Source organism: Haliaeetus leucocephalus, unplaced genomic scaffold (assembly GCF_000737465.1).
Source record: "Haliaeetus leucocephalus isolate CR32 unplaced genomic scaffold, Haliaeetus_leucocephalus-4.0 Scaffold92, whole genome shotgun sequence".
NCBI lineage: Eukaryota > Metazoa > Chordata > Aves > Accipitriformes > Accipitridae > Haliaeetus > Haliaeetus leucocephalus.
The window spans coordinates 3,116,639-3,128,595 of record NW_010972528.1 but is presented as its reverse complement, the minus strand read 5'-3'; the positions used below and the strand labels follow the sequence as shown (position 1 = coordinate 3,128,595).

Below are 11,957 nucleotides of genomic sequence, written 5' to 3'. Positions count from 1 at the left end.
ACAGGCTAAAACCCACCAAACCAAAACCAACCTCTGAATATATTTAGCAGCCATCAGCAGAAGGATTTTACCTGCTGTTTGCCTGCATCCCTGCACCTCAGAATAACAAAAATGCAATGTTCTTTGGTTTTTAAGATTTCCACTAAATGTTGGCAGCTTGCCTGGGGAGGAAAGGCCATGCCTGGAGCTGGCGTGGAGCCCCCAGCCCAGGTGTCTTGAATTTCACGGAATGCCCAGAGCTTGGGAGAAGCTGCACAGCTCCTAGGCCCTCTCAGGGATGAGCCTGTGTATGTCTTGCAAGGTGTCTCTTATGATTTGGAGCTTTGATTTTTTATTTATTTGGGGTCTTTTTGGTTTTGGTTGGGGTTTTTTTTTCCTCTTCTTCTTCTAATAGTGGTAATTGCTCATACTGCTCGGGAGAACCGTCTCAGAGCTCTAGGGAAGTCTGGGCATCTGAGGACTATGATCTCCTAATGCTGCAGGAGTTCTATTTGACAGTGAGGTTAGTCCAGGTAATTCCCCTTTACAAGGTTTCCCAGATATCTAGGGGTTGGCTTTAGGATTAAAACCAGGAATAACCTGAACTCTCACATTGTGCCTGGTCTCCATTTGTAGCAGCCAGTTGCACTGGGTGGGCTGAGTAATTCCTCAGAAAAACCCTTTTGGTTGTCTGCTTTCACACAGGAGTGCTTTAAAAGAGGGGTTTTTTGCTCATTAGTGTAACTGCAGTTGGAAGAGGCTCTGGAGGTATTTAAAGTCAAAGTCTACATTTTATCTTAAAGCAAGACCCAGTGTAGCACTCTAAGATCAATGTGACGTAAAATGATGCATCTGAAGCTTCATACTCGCTTTGGTTCCTGCCCTGATTGTAGGGCCTGGATCAGAAACCCTGATCCCAGTGACGGCGGTGGACTCGATGCTTTATTGGCGGTGTGGGTGAGCTGTGTTACCCAAACGGTCAGCGCTGCATCCCTCAACTTGCAGAGGGGAGGCGCTTTGTTGTAGTTTTGGGAGTTAACATAGATTGCATGTGTATGTGGTCTCCCTGTGTCTTCTTCAGTCCAGACAGGTGCGTTACCTTGGTGCTGTTGGCAGTGTGAGGTTTTCAAGCTGGGGTATAAATTTGTTATAAAATCACCCAGTGATTACACGTTGTATTATAATAAACCTAAATTAGTGCAGGGACTAAAGTGGCATTTCAGCCTCCAGGCTGGGCAGGCAAGGTTGCTCTGCCTAATTCCCATCTCTGTAACAGGGTTGCCATTTCCCCTTCCAGCCATCGAACTGTTGGATTAACCTCAATCCCTCAGTCATTAGTAAATATTAGTAAGTCATATGTGACATTTTGCACTAAGTGAGGCTGCAGGTCCTGCCTGTTGGAAGTTTTTAATTAAATAAAGGTCCCTGCTGTGCACAGAGGGGCAGGGGGGAGAAGGCAGAATTCAAAGGAGCGATGAAAGCTGCTGTCTGTGCCTGCCACGCTGAGGTGCAGGCAGGACTTCAGCTCTGCCTCGGACCTTTCTTTCAGAGAAGCCCTTGGGTTCTTCAGGTGGCCTCTCATCTGAAATTACAGCACATGGTTTGAGCTCCTGCTCCAATAGCCTTTCCAGAAGCTGCTGGAAAATAGTGGGTGTAGCACCTGAATAAAGCCCCTATGAAAGCTGGTAGAGCAAACATCACCGGTGATGGGGTAAACCAATGCTCTGGGCTGAGCACCACGTACACCAGGGAGGAAAAACTGTTGGGCCAAGATCAGGCTTGAAACCGGAATAGCAATAGCCTTTTCTTCAGATCTCGGAGTTTCTGAACTTGGAGCTGGGGTGTGGGAGAATATGTCTGATCTCTCTCAGCCTTCAACAACCTCCCTGTCCTTACTGTATCCTTCATTTATAAGACTGTAGTGGTCTGGGACCACGCGTGTGCCTGGCAAGCGCAGCAGTGAGGAAGGTCACTGTTAAACATCAAGGAAGAGAAGGTGGAGCTGCAGCTGCTGCCTTTCCCCCTGCAGCTCGCCCTTACTGCCGTCGGACAGGGTTTAAGCTCTCTGCCCGCCGAGCAGTGCCGAAAGCAAAATGCCACCGGGTCAGCGGTGGAGACAGCAGGCTGTGCTGCATGCTGGGCTCTGCTGCTGTTGGGCACTGCATGGCCTGAGCACTCTGAGTCTATCAAGACCTGTAATTAATGCTTTCTGCTTTCACTGGGATGCACTTTGCCTGGATTTAACTGTGCTTTTTTGTTGTCTCCTCTCTATTGTCTCCTATTTATTGCTATGACACTCAGCATCTGCGTTACGCATACGCATAAAACTTTCAAGGCAACCAGTGGCTGCTGGTGGACCTGCTTTCTTCAACCTTAAGGAAAGAGCAAAAAGTGTGCTGGATGCCAGGGGGCAGCAGCTAGAGAGGCAGGCAGGTGTCCTACAGCAGGCAAAACCTTATTGTCTCCACCTGTCCATCATTTGTTTGCTTTCTTCTTCTGGCCCTGGTTGATGGCTGTTTGCTGGGCACCCTGGCAGTGCCGTGACTGGTAGCACAGGGTGGCGGGAGAGGCTGGCAAAGCTCTGATGCCTTGGCTGCAGTTGTGTTTATTTGCACAGGACAGTGTCCCATCTCCCTTGGCAAGAAGCAGGGGATGAGTTTTGGCACACCGACTCCACCCTGAGGTCTGTGCCTTTGCCCTGCCCCTTGGCTGTGGTGTGACAAGTGGGATGGGACCAGTCTGAGCACACACCTTTGGAATTCCTGTGCTCTCAGCTGGCTCAGATAAGTACGAAGTTGTCTTTTCCATTTATTCCTCAATGGGAGACTTCAACCTCATGGAAACCTGGGAATAACCGAGCCCATAGCAATTTGGCTCGTTAACTTCCCAGTGCGAATGGCTGGCTTCTTTCTAATATCTGAGTTGCTGAAACTCTTTCTATCTAGATCCATTTGGGAGGAAAAATGAGTATTTAAATTCCATAGAGCCAGTTTTGACATTAACAAGAACTGATTTTTTACAAAAGCACAGAAATAGCCCCAAACTTCCAAGCCAAGTAATGGATCTTCATGGCACACAGAAAAGATAATTCAAAGAACCTTATTTATAAACTTACTCAGGAAATAGTTTTAAATAACGAGCATATAGTAATCCTAAACTGGGTGTGATAAAAACAACCTGAACCAGCCATTTAGCCATGTCTAAAGGAGAAAGAAGCATATAAATAATCTGAGGATTGTACAAAAGAGAGCAATAATTCAGGCCATAAGGGGTAAGGGCCGATCAGCACCAGCAGTCGGTGCGTAGGGATCCAGCCCACCTAAGCTGGTGGCAAGGATGGTAAAATGTGTCTTGCCTTAGATTATCTTTGCTGTGAGATGTAAGTGGGGATTGAGCAATGGTTGGGTTGCACACCAGCCTGCTCTGAGCATTCCTGTAAATGAACACAGAGCCATTAAAGTGTTCCATGTAGCTCCCACAAGCCAACATAAACCCCCTGAACTTCTTCCATTTTCCCCCATTAATTTTGTATTGCTGAAGAAGAAGGAAACCTTGAAGGGCGAGAGTTTGGTGAAAGAGGGGCTCAGCCCATGGGTGTTCTGGCCTACTGCCACACTTCTCTGTGCCCCATCTATTTAAAAGTCTTTCAAAAGCCTCCAGCCATTATCCGTGTACTCCAGCAGAGAGAATGGGGCTCCCACTCGCTTTTCTTTGAGTGGCAGCTGAGAGGAAAATGTGCATTCCCCCACCTATCACTTCAAACACAGAAGTTTCACCCTAATTTACCCAAATAAAGATGGGTGGTTAGAAGAAGAGGCTAAATAATACCTCCAGGTAGGCTTTGCTGGGGGGTCTGGGCTCTGGTGCACTGCAATATATAAGCTCTGTTTCAAGAAATCATTTATTTCTGTTTTTTTTTTTCTCTTAAAGCAGTAGCTGGTCAGGCCTTTGGGAGTGATCAAGCTGTTCGTTGTTTGGAGATCAGGCACAGGGCTCAGCGTGGGAAGTGTGTAATGCTTGCATGGGGGTGCCAGGCTTGCTGGCTTCTGCGTCAGAGATGTTCAAATCTGGGGATGTGGCCCTTACAGGGCATGAGGCCCCCTAGAGCTGCCTGTGAGAGGGTCTGGCTGCCGTGGGTGGGCAGGGGGGAAAGGCCATTCGGAGCCTGTGGCAGCTCCAGCGCTCTGGGGAACCCTCCGAGAGGGTCTGGGTCGGAGCTCTCTGGCTTTGGTGCCTTTCTGGGTCTGAACTCAAACTGGGAGGGAGCATCTGCTCAAGTGTGGAGCAGCAGATGAAATGATTTAGTGTCAATTTGGCCAGAGGACTTACTGCCCCTACTGCAAGTCTAGATCTTGACCTGTGTAGGTGAGCACAGGAGTATCACCAAGGAATATCCTCACAATAGAGAATGACAGGATTAGAAATATTTGTCCGGCTGAGCACCGCGATGATGAGCTCTGTAGCCACGAATGCTGCCATACCCCAGCTGGAATCGCTGGCTATTCATTGTACAGGGACTTTTTGGAGTAGGGCTAGAGGGTCAGGAGCAAGTTTTATTTCCCAGCAAGAAAATTGTTCTCTGCTCTCCGTACAAAGAGCTGCGAAAATCTGTTGTGGGGGTAGGGAGGCTGCAGAGGGCAGAGGGCATGCCATAGGAATACTCTTTTTAGATAGAGAATGCCTAAAAGGATGCTTTATGTTGGAGCGGGGGGGGACACACGCAGGCAGCACCCACCGGAGCTGCTCCAGGGTGACATACCCCCCTTCCCCCCCCTTACTTTTCGGGCAGGACCCCCCCCGGCCCGCCGTCCGCCGTGTGGCGGTGGGAGGAGGAGGAGGAGGGGGAGGAGGAGGAGGAGGAGGGGGATGTCCCCGGCTCCGGCATGAGGCCGGGCTGAGCGATGTGCGAGCAGGCAGCGCGTTACTGCCGGGCCGGCGTGCAGAGGCTGCTGCGCAAGCCTCCGCCGGCGCTCCGCGGGCTGGACGGGCTGCTGCGCTGGGTGGTGGCCAGGATGAGCGACAAGGGGGTGGCCGAGCGGGAGCTGCTCAGCCCGGGAGCCGCCGCCGCGCAGAGGAAGGGCACCTCCGTCATCCTCGATGTGAGTGTACCCCGCGGCCGGCTCCCGCCCCCCTCACCCCTCCCGGCCCGCATCCCGCACCGGCTCGGGATCGGGGTTAGTCCTCGGGGCCGGCGACCCCCGCGGGCGGGCGCGGCGGTGCAGCCCGGGCGCCGGACCCCCTCGGCCCGGGTCCCGCGCCCACCCGAGCGGCTCGGGATGGGCGTTGTTTCCCGGGTTCTGCGTCTCCCGGCCCGGCTGGGCAAGAGGCTGCACGCCGGCTCCTGCGTCCCCCTGCCCGGCTCCCGCAAGCGCAGGCTGCCCGGCACGGGAGCGCACCGCGGTTCCCGCACCCTCCTTGCCGGATCCTGCGCCCCCCGACCGCCTCGGCAGCAGCAGGGTTACTCCTCGGATCCTGCATCCCAGGCCGCTTGGGGATGGGATGGGATGGGGCGCAGCCCAGGTCCCGCAGCTCCCGGACTGGCTGGGCGAAAGGGGCAACCCCTTTCCAGATCCTGTGCCCCTGGGCTGGCTGGGCATGGGCTTGCAGCCCGCGTCCTGCGCCCACTTGTCTGGACCTTGCACCTCCTAAACTGGCTGGGCACTAGGGGTGCAGCCCGGGTCCTGCATCCCCTTGCCCTGCGCACCCTGGGACAGTTGGGAATAACTTGCACCTTGGTTCTGCATCTCCTGGACCGGCTGCATGCGGGGGTGCAGTCTGGATCCTGTACCCCCTTTCCTGAGCCCTCCGTGCCCAAGGTGGCTGGGCATGAGGGTGCAGCCCGGGTCCCGCATTGGGTTTTGACTGGCTGGGCATGGGGATGTAGCCTGTATCCTTTATCTCCTTGCCAGGATCCTGCACCCTCTGGACGGGCTGGGCGTGGGGGTACACCTTGTTTCCTGCACCCTCTGTACCAGCTGCGCATTGGGGTACACGCCAGGTCCTGCAGCCCCTTTCCCAGGTCCTGCACCCCCTGAACCAGCTCGGATGGGGAGGCACTGTAGGTCCTTAATCCTGGTATTAGCTTGACTGGATGGGGATGCAGGACTGCAGGGTCCTGCAAACCTCCCAGTCTTGCACCATGGGTTGCGGCAGGTTAGCTGGGCATAGGGTTGCAGATCAGGTCCTGCATCTGCCCCAGGTCCTGGACCCCAGTCCCTGAAGGGCTGCAGCTGTGAGAGGCTGGGCAGCGTGGTCCTGGATGCCTGCGAGTGTGTGCGACCCGGGACTCCCTTACCCAGGTTTGGGGGGGCAGGCAGGGGCCTGCTTAGTGCCTGGGCTGAGGTATTTATAGACTTCTTGATTAGGGAGCTAACGAGGCTGTTTGCACTTAAACGAACGGGGAGAACAGGGTGGAATCAACTGGAATGCAAACGGTGTAATTACACAGTCTTTCTGCAGCATCTAGTGATTAAACACATAGATACTCAGCTTTGCTATCTCCTAGCTTTAAAAAAAAATGTAGTGAATGCAAAAATAAACTACTGAGGCATTGGCTGTAGTAAAGGATAACTCACGCTCTCCTCCAGCCTCCTCGGACTTAGGCAGTAGTAGCTCTTCCAGGCAAGCTCTTGCATTTTCTAAATAATTTGGTGAATCTTCTACTATGTCCCTGGTAGGCATCAGCATGGGCTGGCAAATCCAAAACTCATTAAAACTCTGAGGACCCTGGGCTGATAGACATTTCGGTTCCCTGAATGAACTGGTGCAGTTGTGTCTATTGAGGTGCCCAAAGCAGCTCAGAGCGTTTGATGGATGGTCCTGCCTGGTGAAATGGGCCAGCAGGTGGGCAGCTCCGGGCTGTGTGAAATGTTGCTTCATGGGCAAACTGAAAGGAAAAATGCAATGTCTTTTAAGTTAACTTGTCTGCTTCTGGGTTTGGTTGGGCTTTGGTTTTGTTTGGGGTTTTTTTTTACCTGCCCTGAAATTACCAAATTTTACAACAATCTGGAATCTGGGCTTCAGAGCATAAATGCAATGGGGAAGCAACGTTAAGTTTGTACAAAAAGTTCTTGAGTTAGGACTGTTTTTCCACCAAAATGGTATCTTATCTGTTCAACTTTACCATCTTTAAATGGACTTTTTTTTTCACTTTGAGGTTTGAGCTGAGAAAATGAGCCATGAACTTTCAGAAATACAATAGAGCTGGGTGTGCAGCTCCTGATCCTTTTTCCCTTTCATAATGGGAATGGAAGCCCTTTCTCACCTGCTAAAAGTAGAAATGGATGCTGGAAATGTAAGGTTTGAGGGGTCAGGGTTTTTTCCCCCCTCCTTCCTTAGAATTTGCTTCTCTCCTTTTTCTCCAGTTACAATAGAAACATCAATTGAAGCTGTAGCTTTGCTGTAACAGGCTTTTCAAGTGCACTGTGAGACCCCCCCCCCTCCCCCCCTTTCATAGAAAGAGTTTAAATATGGGAACACACATTTAGGTTAATTTTCACACATTAGCAGGTAAGTAACAAGGATCCCACTGAATTCTCAGGGATGAGAACGTGCCTTCCAATTAACTCATTCATGTTATTGCATTACTTGGATGTGCTGGGGAAGCAGCGAGTCCCAGCCACGCAGCAGTGCGGCTTCTCCGTGGGTGGGGATGAAGTAAAAGGCCTGTAAGATTTTACATTTAACTAACCTGTTTGCACAAGCTGGTGTGCTATGTAGGCAGTTCATTGGGGGCTGGGGAAAGAGGGTTAAGCTTGGTTTTGGCTATGAATTAGACAAGATGACTCTGACCCTAATGGTACCTTAGTCAGTTTTTCTTCCTCTTCTGTTCTGGCTTTCCTCTGACTCAACCATCCCCGAAGCGCTTGTTCTGACTCCTCCAGAGTGTGAGGGTGGCTGGTGGGTCAGTACAAAGTTCCCTACGCCCTTTCCACCTGTTGTGGTTTAACCCCAGCCAGCAACTAAGCACCACGCAGCCGCTCACTCACTCCCCCCCATCCAGCGGGATGGGGGAGAAAATCGGGAAAAGAAGTAAAACTCCTGGGTTGAGATAAGAACAGTTTAATAGAACAGAAAAGAAGAAACTAATAATGATAACACTAATAAAATGACAACAGTAGTAATAAAAGGATTGAAATGTACAAATGATGCGCAGGGCAATTGCTCACCACCCGCCGACCCACACCCAGCCAGTCCCCGAGCGGCGATTCCCTGCCCGCCCCCTTCCCAGTTCCTAAACTAGATGGGATGTCCCATGGTATGGAATACACTGTTGGCCAGTTTGGGTCAGGTGCCCTGGCTGGGCATGAGAAGCTGAAAAATCCTTGACTATAGTCTAAACACTACTGAGCAACAACTGAAAACATCAGTGTTATCAACATTCTTCACATACTGAACTCAAAACATAGCACCGTACCAGCTACTAGGAAGACAGTTAACTCTATCCCAGCTGAAACCAGGACACCACCAAAGAAACAAAACTGTGGTGTTGTGGGGCAAAACTGAAGGCTGAGGAAGAACAAAATACAAGGGGGTTAGATGTCTTCTGCCATCAACCTGGCTACTACCACTTGGGGGATGAATCTTAACTTTGGGCTAGTTTCAGTGTTTTTCTTTTATTTTGCCTGTGTCTTTTTAGGTAAAGGATTAAAAAACGTTGAATAATGTTTACTAGTTCAGCTCAAAATCATAGATTTCCAAGTGTAAAAAATAGCTAAAATTGCATATTAACTAAACCCTGCTAACAAACTAATGAAGAAGATATTTAAGTCCTAAGCATTGCCTAAAGTAGGCAGCAAATAAAACTAGGGAGTGACAGATGCTCTTCAGTGGTGGTCATAGATCAAGTGGAGGTGATGTGTCACTCCAGGAACCTGGAGAACATCACTTTGCATTTAATGGTCAGCTCTTACAATGTCAGTCAAATCAGCATAAGGGGTTGGGGTTGAGCAAAGGGTCTGCACCCATCCTGTGCTCACCCTCAGGTGTCTGCCTCTGGGTGTTTGTTCCGTGGGTCTGGATTGCACACAGCTGCTCTGTCCGCAAGAGCCAAAAACTTAGGGTTGGCAGCATGTGTAATCTGCTGTAGATAACTAGTGTCTATCCGCAGCTTATGATGTGGGATTGTGGTAATGCTACATTTTCTCTCTGCCTTCTGGGCTGCTCGAAGATGCCCCGACCTTCCTTCTGCACCCATGAGGACAAACCCCCTTTATTAAAAGGAAGCTGAATCTGTCATGGTGCTGCTCAAATCCACATGTGGTGGTGGTGGCATTCCCAGTCGAGAGCAAATCCTCAGATGTCACAAGACTTATGAAAAGGAGAATATAGTGTGCGTGGGTAAGCCTATATCAGATCATATTTGCTGAGTGTGAATGAGTCCACATGCAATATAGAGCTGAGGTGGATGGCTCCCAAGGCATGGGAAATGTCTAGACAGGTATTGCTCTGTCTGGGAGTAGTTCAGTGCTGACTTACAGACTGTCCTTACTCATCTCTTCCTGCCTTCACATCTCTGTCAAAAACCTGTGATGACAGCAGGAATGTGAACTCCAGCTCATGTAAGACCTGCAGGCAGAGGTGCTCCCTCTGGTTTACGCCAGGGAGAGCCCGTTGAAGACCTCATCTCCTACTTGGCACCTAAAATAAGGGTCAGCATTTGGTATGGGTGAGCATCCCCATGGCAGGACTGTGCACTCCAAGGGGCACTGGCAGCCCTGCCTCCTTTCTGGCTTTGCCAATGGTGACTAAGTGCATTGCTTTTTGGCTTTATTTTAAATGCCCTTGAAAAAAGCAGTGCCATTCATTTCAGGTCAGATGAAGCTTTCTGTTTCATCTGCTCTGTCTTTTGCTGAAAACTAATTTTGACCCTTACCTGCCTCTTCCCTTCTTTGACAGGGTCAGAAAGATCATTTCAAATCCAGCTCTCCTGCTTAGGGCTCCTCTTGCACCCTCTCTTAAGTGGCCAAATCTGATTTGCACTTCTTCACCCTCATGGGATTGAGCAAGGAGTTTGGATAGAAGATATAGAGAATTTGGTTTGTGCCAAGGGTGTGTTTCCAAATGTAGATCCAAAAACTGGCACAGTTTTCCAACTGTTTTGTCAACGATGCAATTTCCAGTGCAGCCCTAACTAGCAAAACTATTGCAGCCACAGGAATCCCTTCCCAATCCCCTTCTGCTTTGACCTTTTTTCCTTCTGTGGTTTGTTTGGGTTTTGATTTTTGTTGGTTTGTTTTTTTTAAGGTTGATTCACTCCTCCTTGTATCCTTGCTTACCTTCTCACTTCTCTGAGTGAACAGGGAAGGCTATTTTCCTCCTCCTCCATCCTCCCTATGCAAAATCCATGGTTTGAAATCGTCCCCTCGAGCCACGCTGGCAGGGCATGGCTGGGCTCTGTGCGTTTGGGGTTTGCTCACTGCAAGGTACATAATTGCAAAGAAGAGTTCAGCCTTTCTCTTCTGTTCTTCAGGGCTTTGTAAGCAGGTGCTTGAAACAGAGCTGCACCCAGGGCCAACATTTATGGAAAACTAACTTCTAGTGCTGTGAAGGTGGTAACATCAAACGTAATTTTTACCTGTCTCATGCAACTCTTATTTAGGACAGCTACGTAAAGTCTAAGGAGAAGGTGAGAGTGAAAGGAAAGGCTAGGACATGGTGTTAACTGCTCTTCTCTTGGGGAGGTTAAAAAAAAAAAGTGCTTTGGAATGGGAAAAATGCCAGGAGACCTGGAGCTCTGTAGCAGCCTTGCTCCGCGCGGAGCCACTCCAGACAGGACAATATTTCCACACCAATGGTATATTTCTTACTGAAACACTAAAATCAAACCTTTCCCCTTGCATGGGGAAAGCTCATTAGCCTGATGGTGTCTAAAGATGTAGTCCAAAGTGGCAAAGCTTCAGGTCAGTATTTTCTTCCGTTATTACTGGGAAGAGCAATATAGAGAGGTTGTAGGAGAGGAAGTTCCTACCGGTACCTTGAGTTCGAGAGCTAAAAGCCATATCTGATATAAAACCTTGTCTTGGCTCCAAATGCGGTGTCAAGACTTGTAGGGAGAGGAACAGAAAGGAAGGACAGGAATGTAGGAACATAATGAACAGATTAATTGGGTTTTTAGGTATATCTGGGTATCTGGATGCTTTCTCATCCATAGGCTTTCCTCACCCAGGAGACTTAGCTTTGGTTTGTCCTTGATTCTGCACCAAGATAATGATGGAAAACAAAATTCTAGCTCCACTGCACTCTAAGTCAACATCATATTAACCTGCTGAAGGGATAATAAACTCTACAAACCCTATAATAATTCTTAGGCTTGTTGGGGGAGTGCTTATGTGAATTTAATAAAATTGCTGAGAAAACCTGCATTAAGCAGCCTCCAATGTCGTACATTCTCATCCAGGAGCTTTGAGAAGGCAGAACTGAATGTTTAAATTTGAAACCATCATTTTTTTTTTTTTCAAGTTTATTATTACCACTAGCATTTTGAGTTGCTCACTTCTGCCAGCCAAATATCTGTAGTAACCATTTGAGAGTACAGCAAAAATGTACATTTAAAAAAAATTATTGGAAATCTTGGCAGAGTTTGCTTGCTCTAAATAGATTTTATATTCATCTAGATACCTGGTAAATGGAGTAAGTATGCTGCAGACAGCAAACTGCATGCATTGCCTGTGTAAATCCTATAAAATGGGTTAATGTGGGCCATATTGTGTGTATCCTGTGGGCTCACGTTGCGACTTATCCTATGCTTCAGGAGACTTGCTAAGTAGGTTTAAAGCGTAGCTGATAGGGGAGATATTTGCTGTAGTACTTTTTGCACTGGATAATTTCTCATTTACCATCTCAAAGCAGCGTGTTACCCTGATGGTTGGAGAACTGGGGGTGATGGAGCAGAAAGAGCATCCCTGGTCAGGCTTTGCAGTGCTGCCGGCTCATTTTGTGAAGCCCTTGGCCCCTGGGGACGGTCCTCGGCCAGGGTG

At 49.3% G+C, this 11,957-nt stretch overlaps 1 protein-coding gene across 1 annotated transcript in view; it reads left to right on the top strand.

Annotated features, from left to right (window-relative positions):
• Window positions 1–4,880: 4,880 nt before the first annotated feature.
• The window catches only part of NECAB2 (N-terminal EF-hand calcium binding protein 2), an 86,292-nt gene continuing 79,215 nt past the window's right edge, over window positions 4,881–11,957 (top strand). The window contains exon 1 of the mRNA XM_010584623.1: window positions 4,881–5,078. Coding sequence (XP_010582925.1) covers window positions 4,881–5,078 — 198 coding nt within the window. The remainder of the gene's footprint in view (window positions 5,079–11,957) is intronic.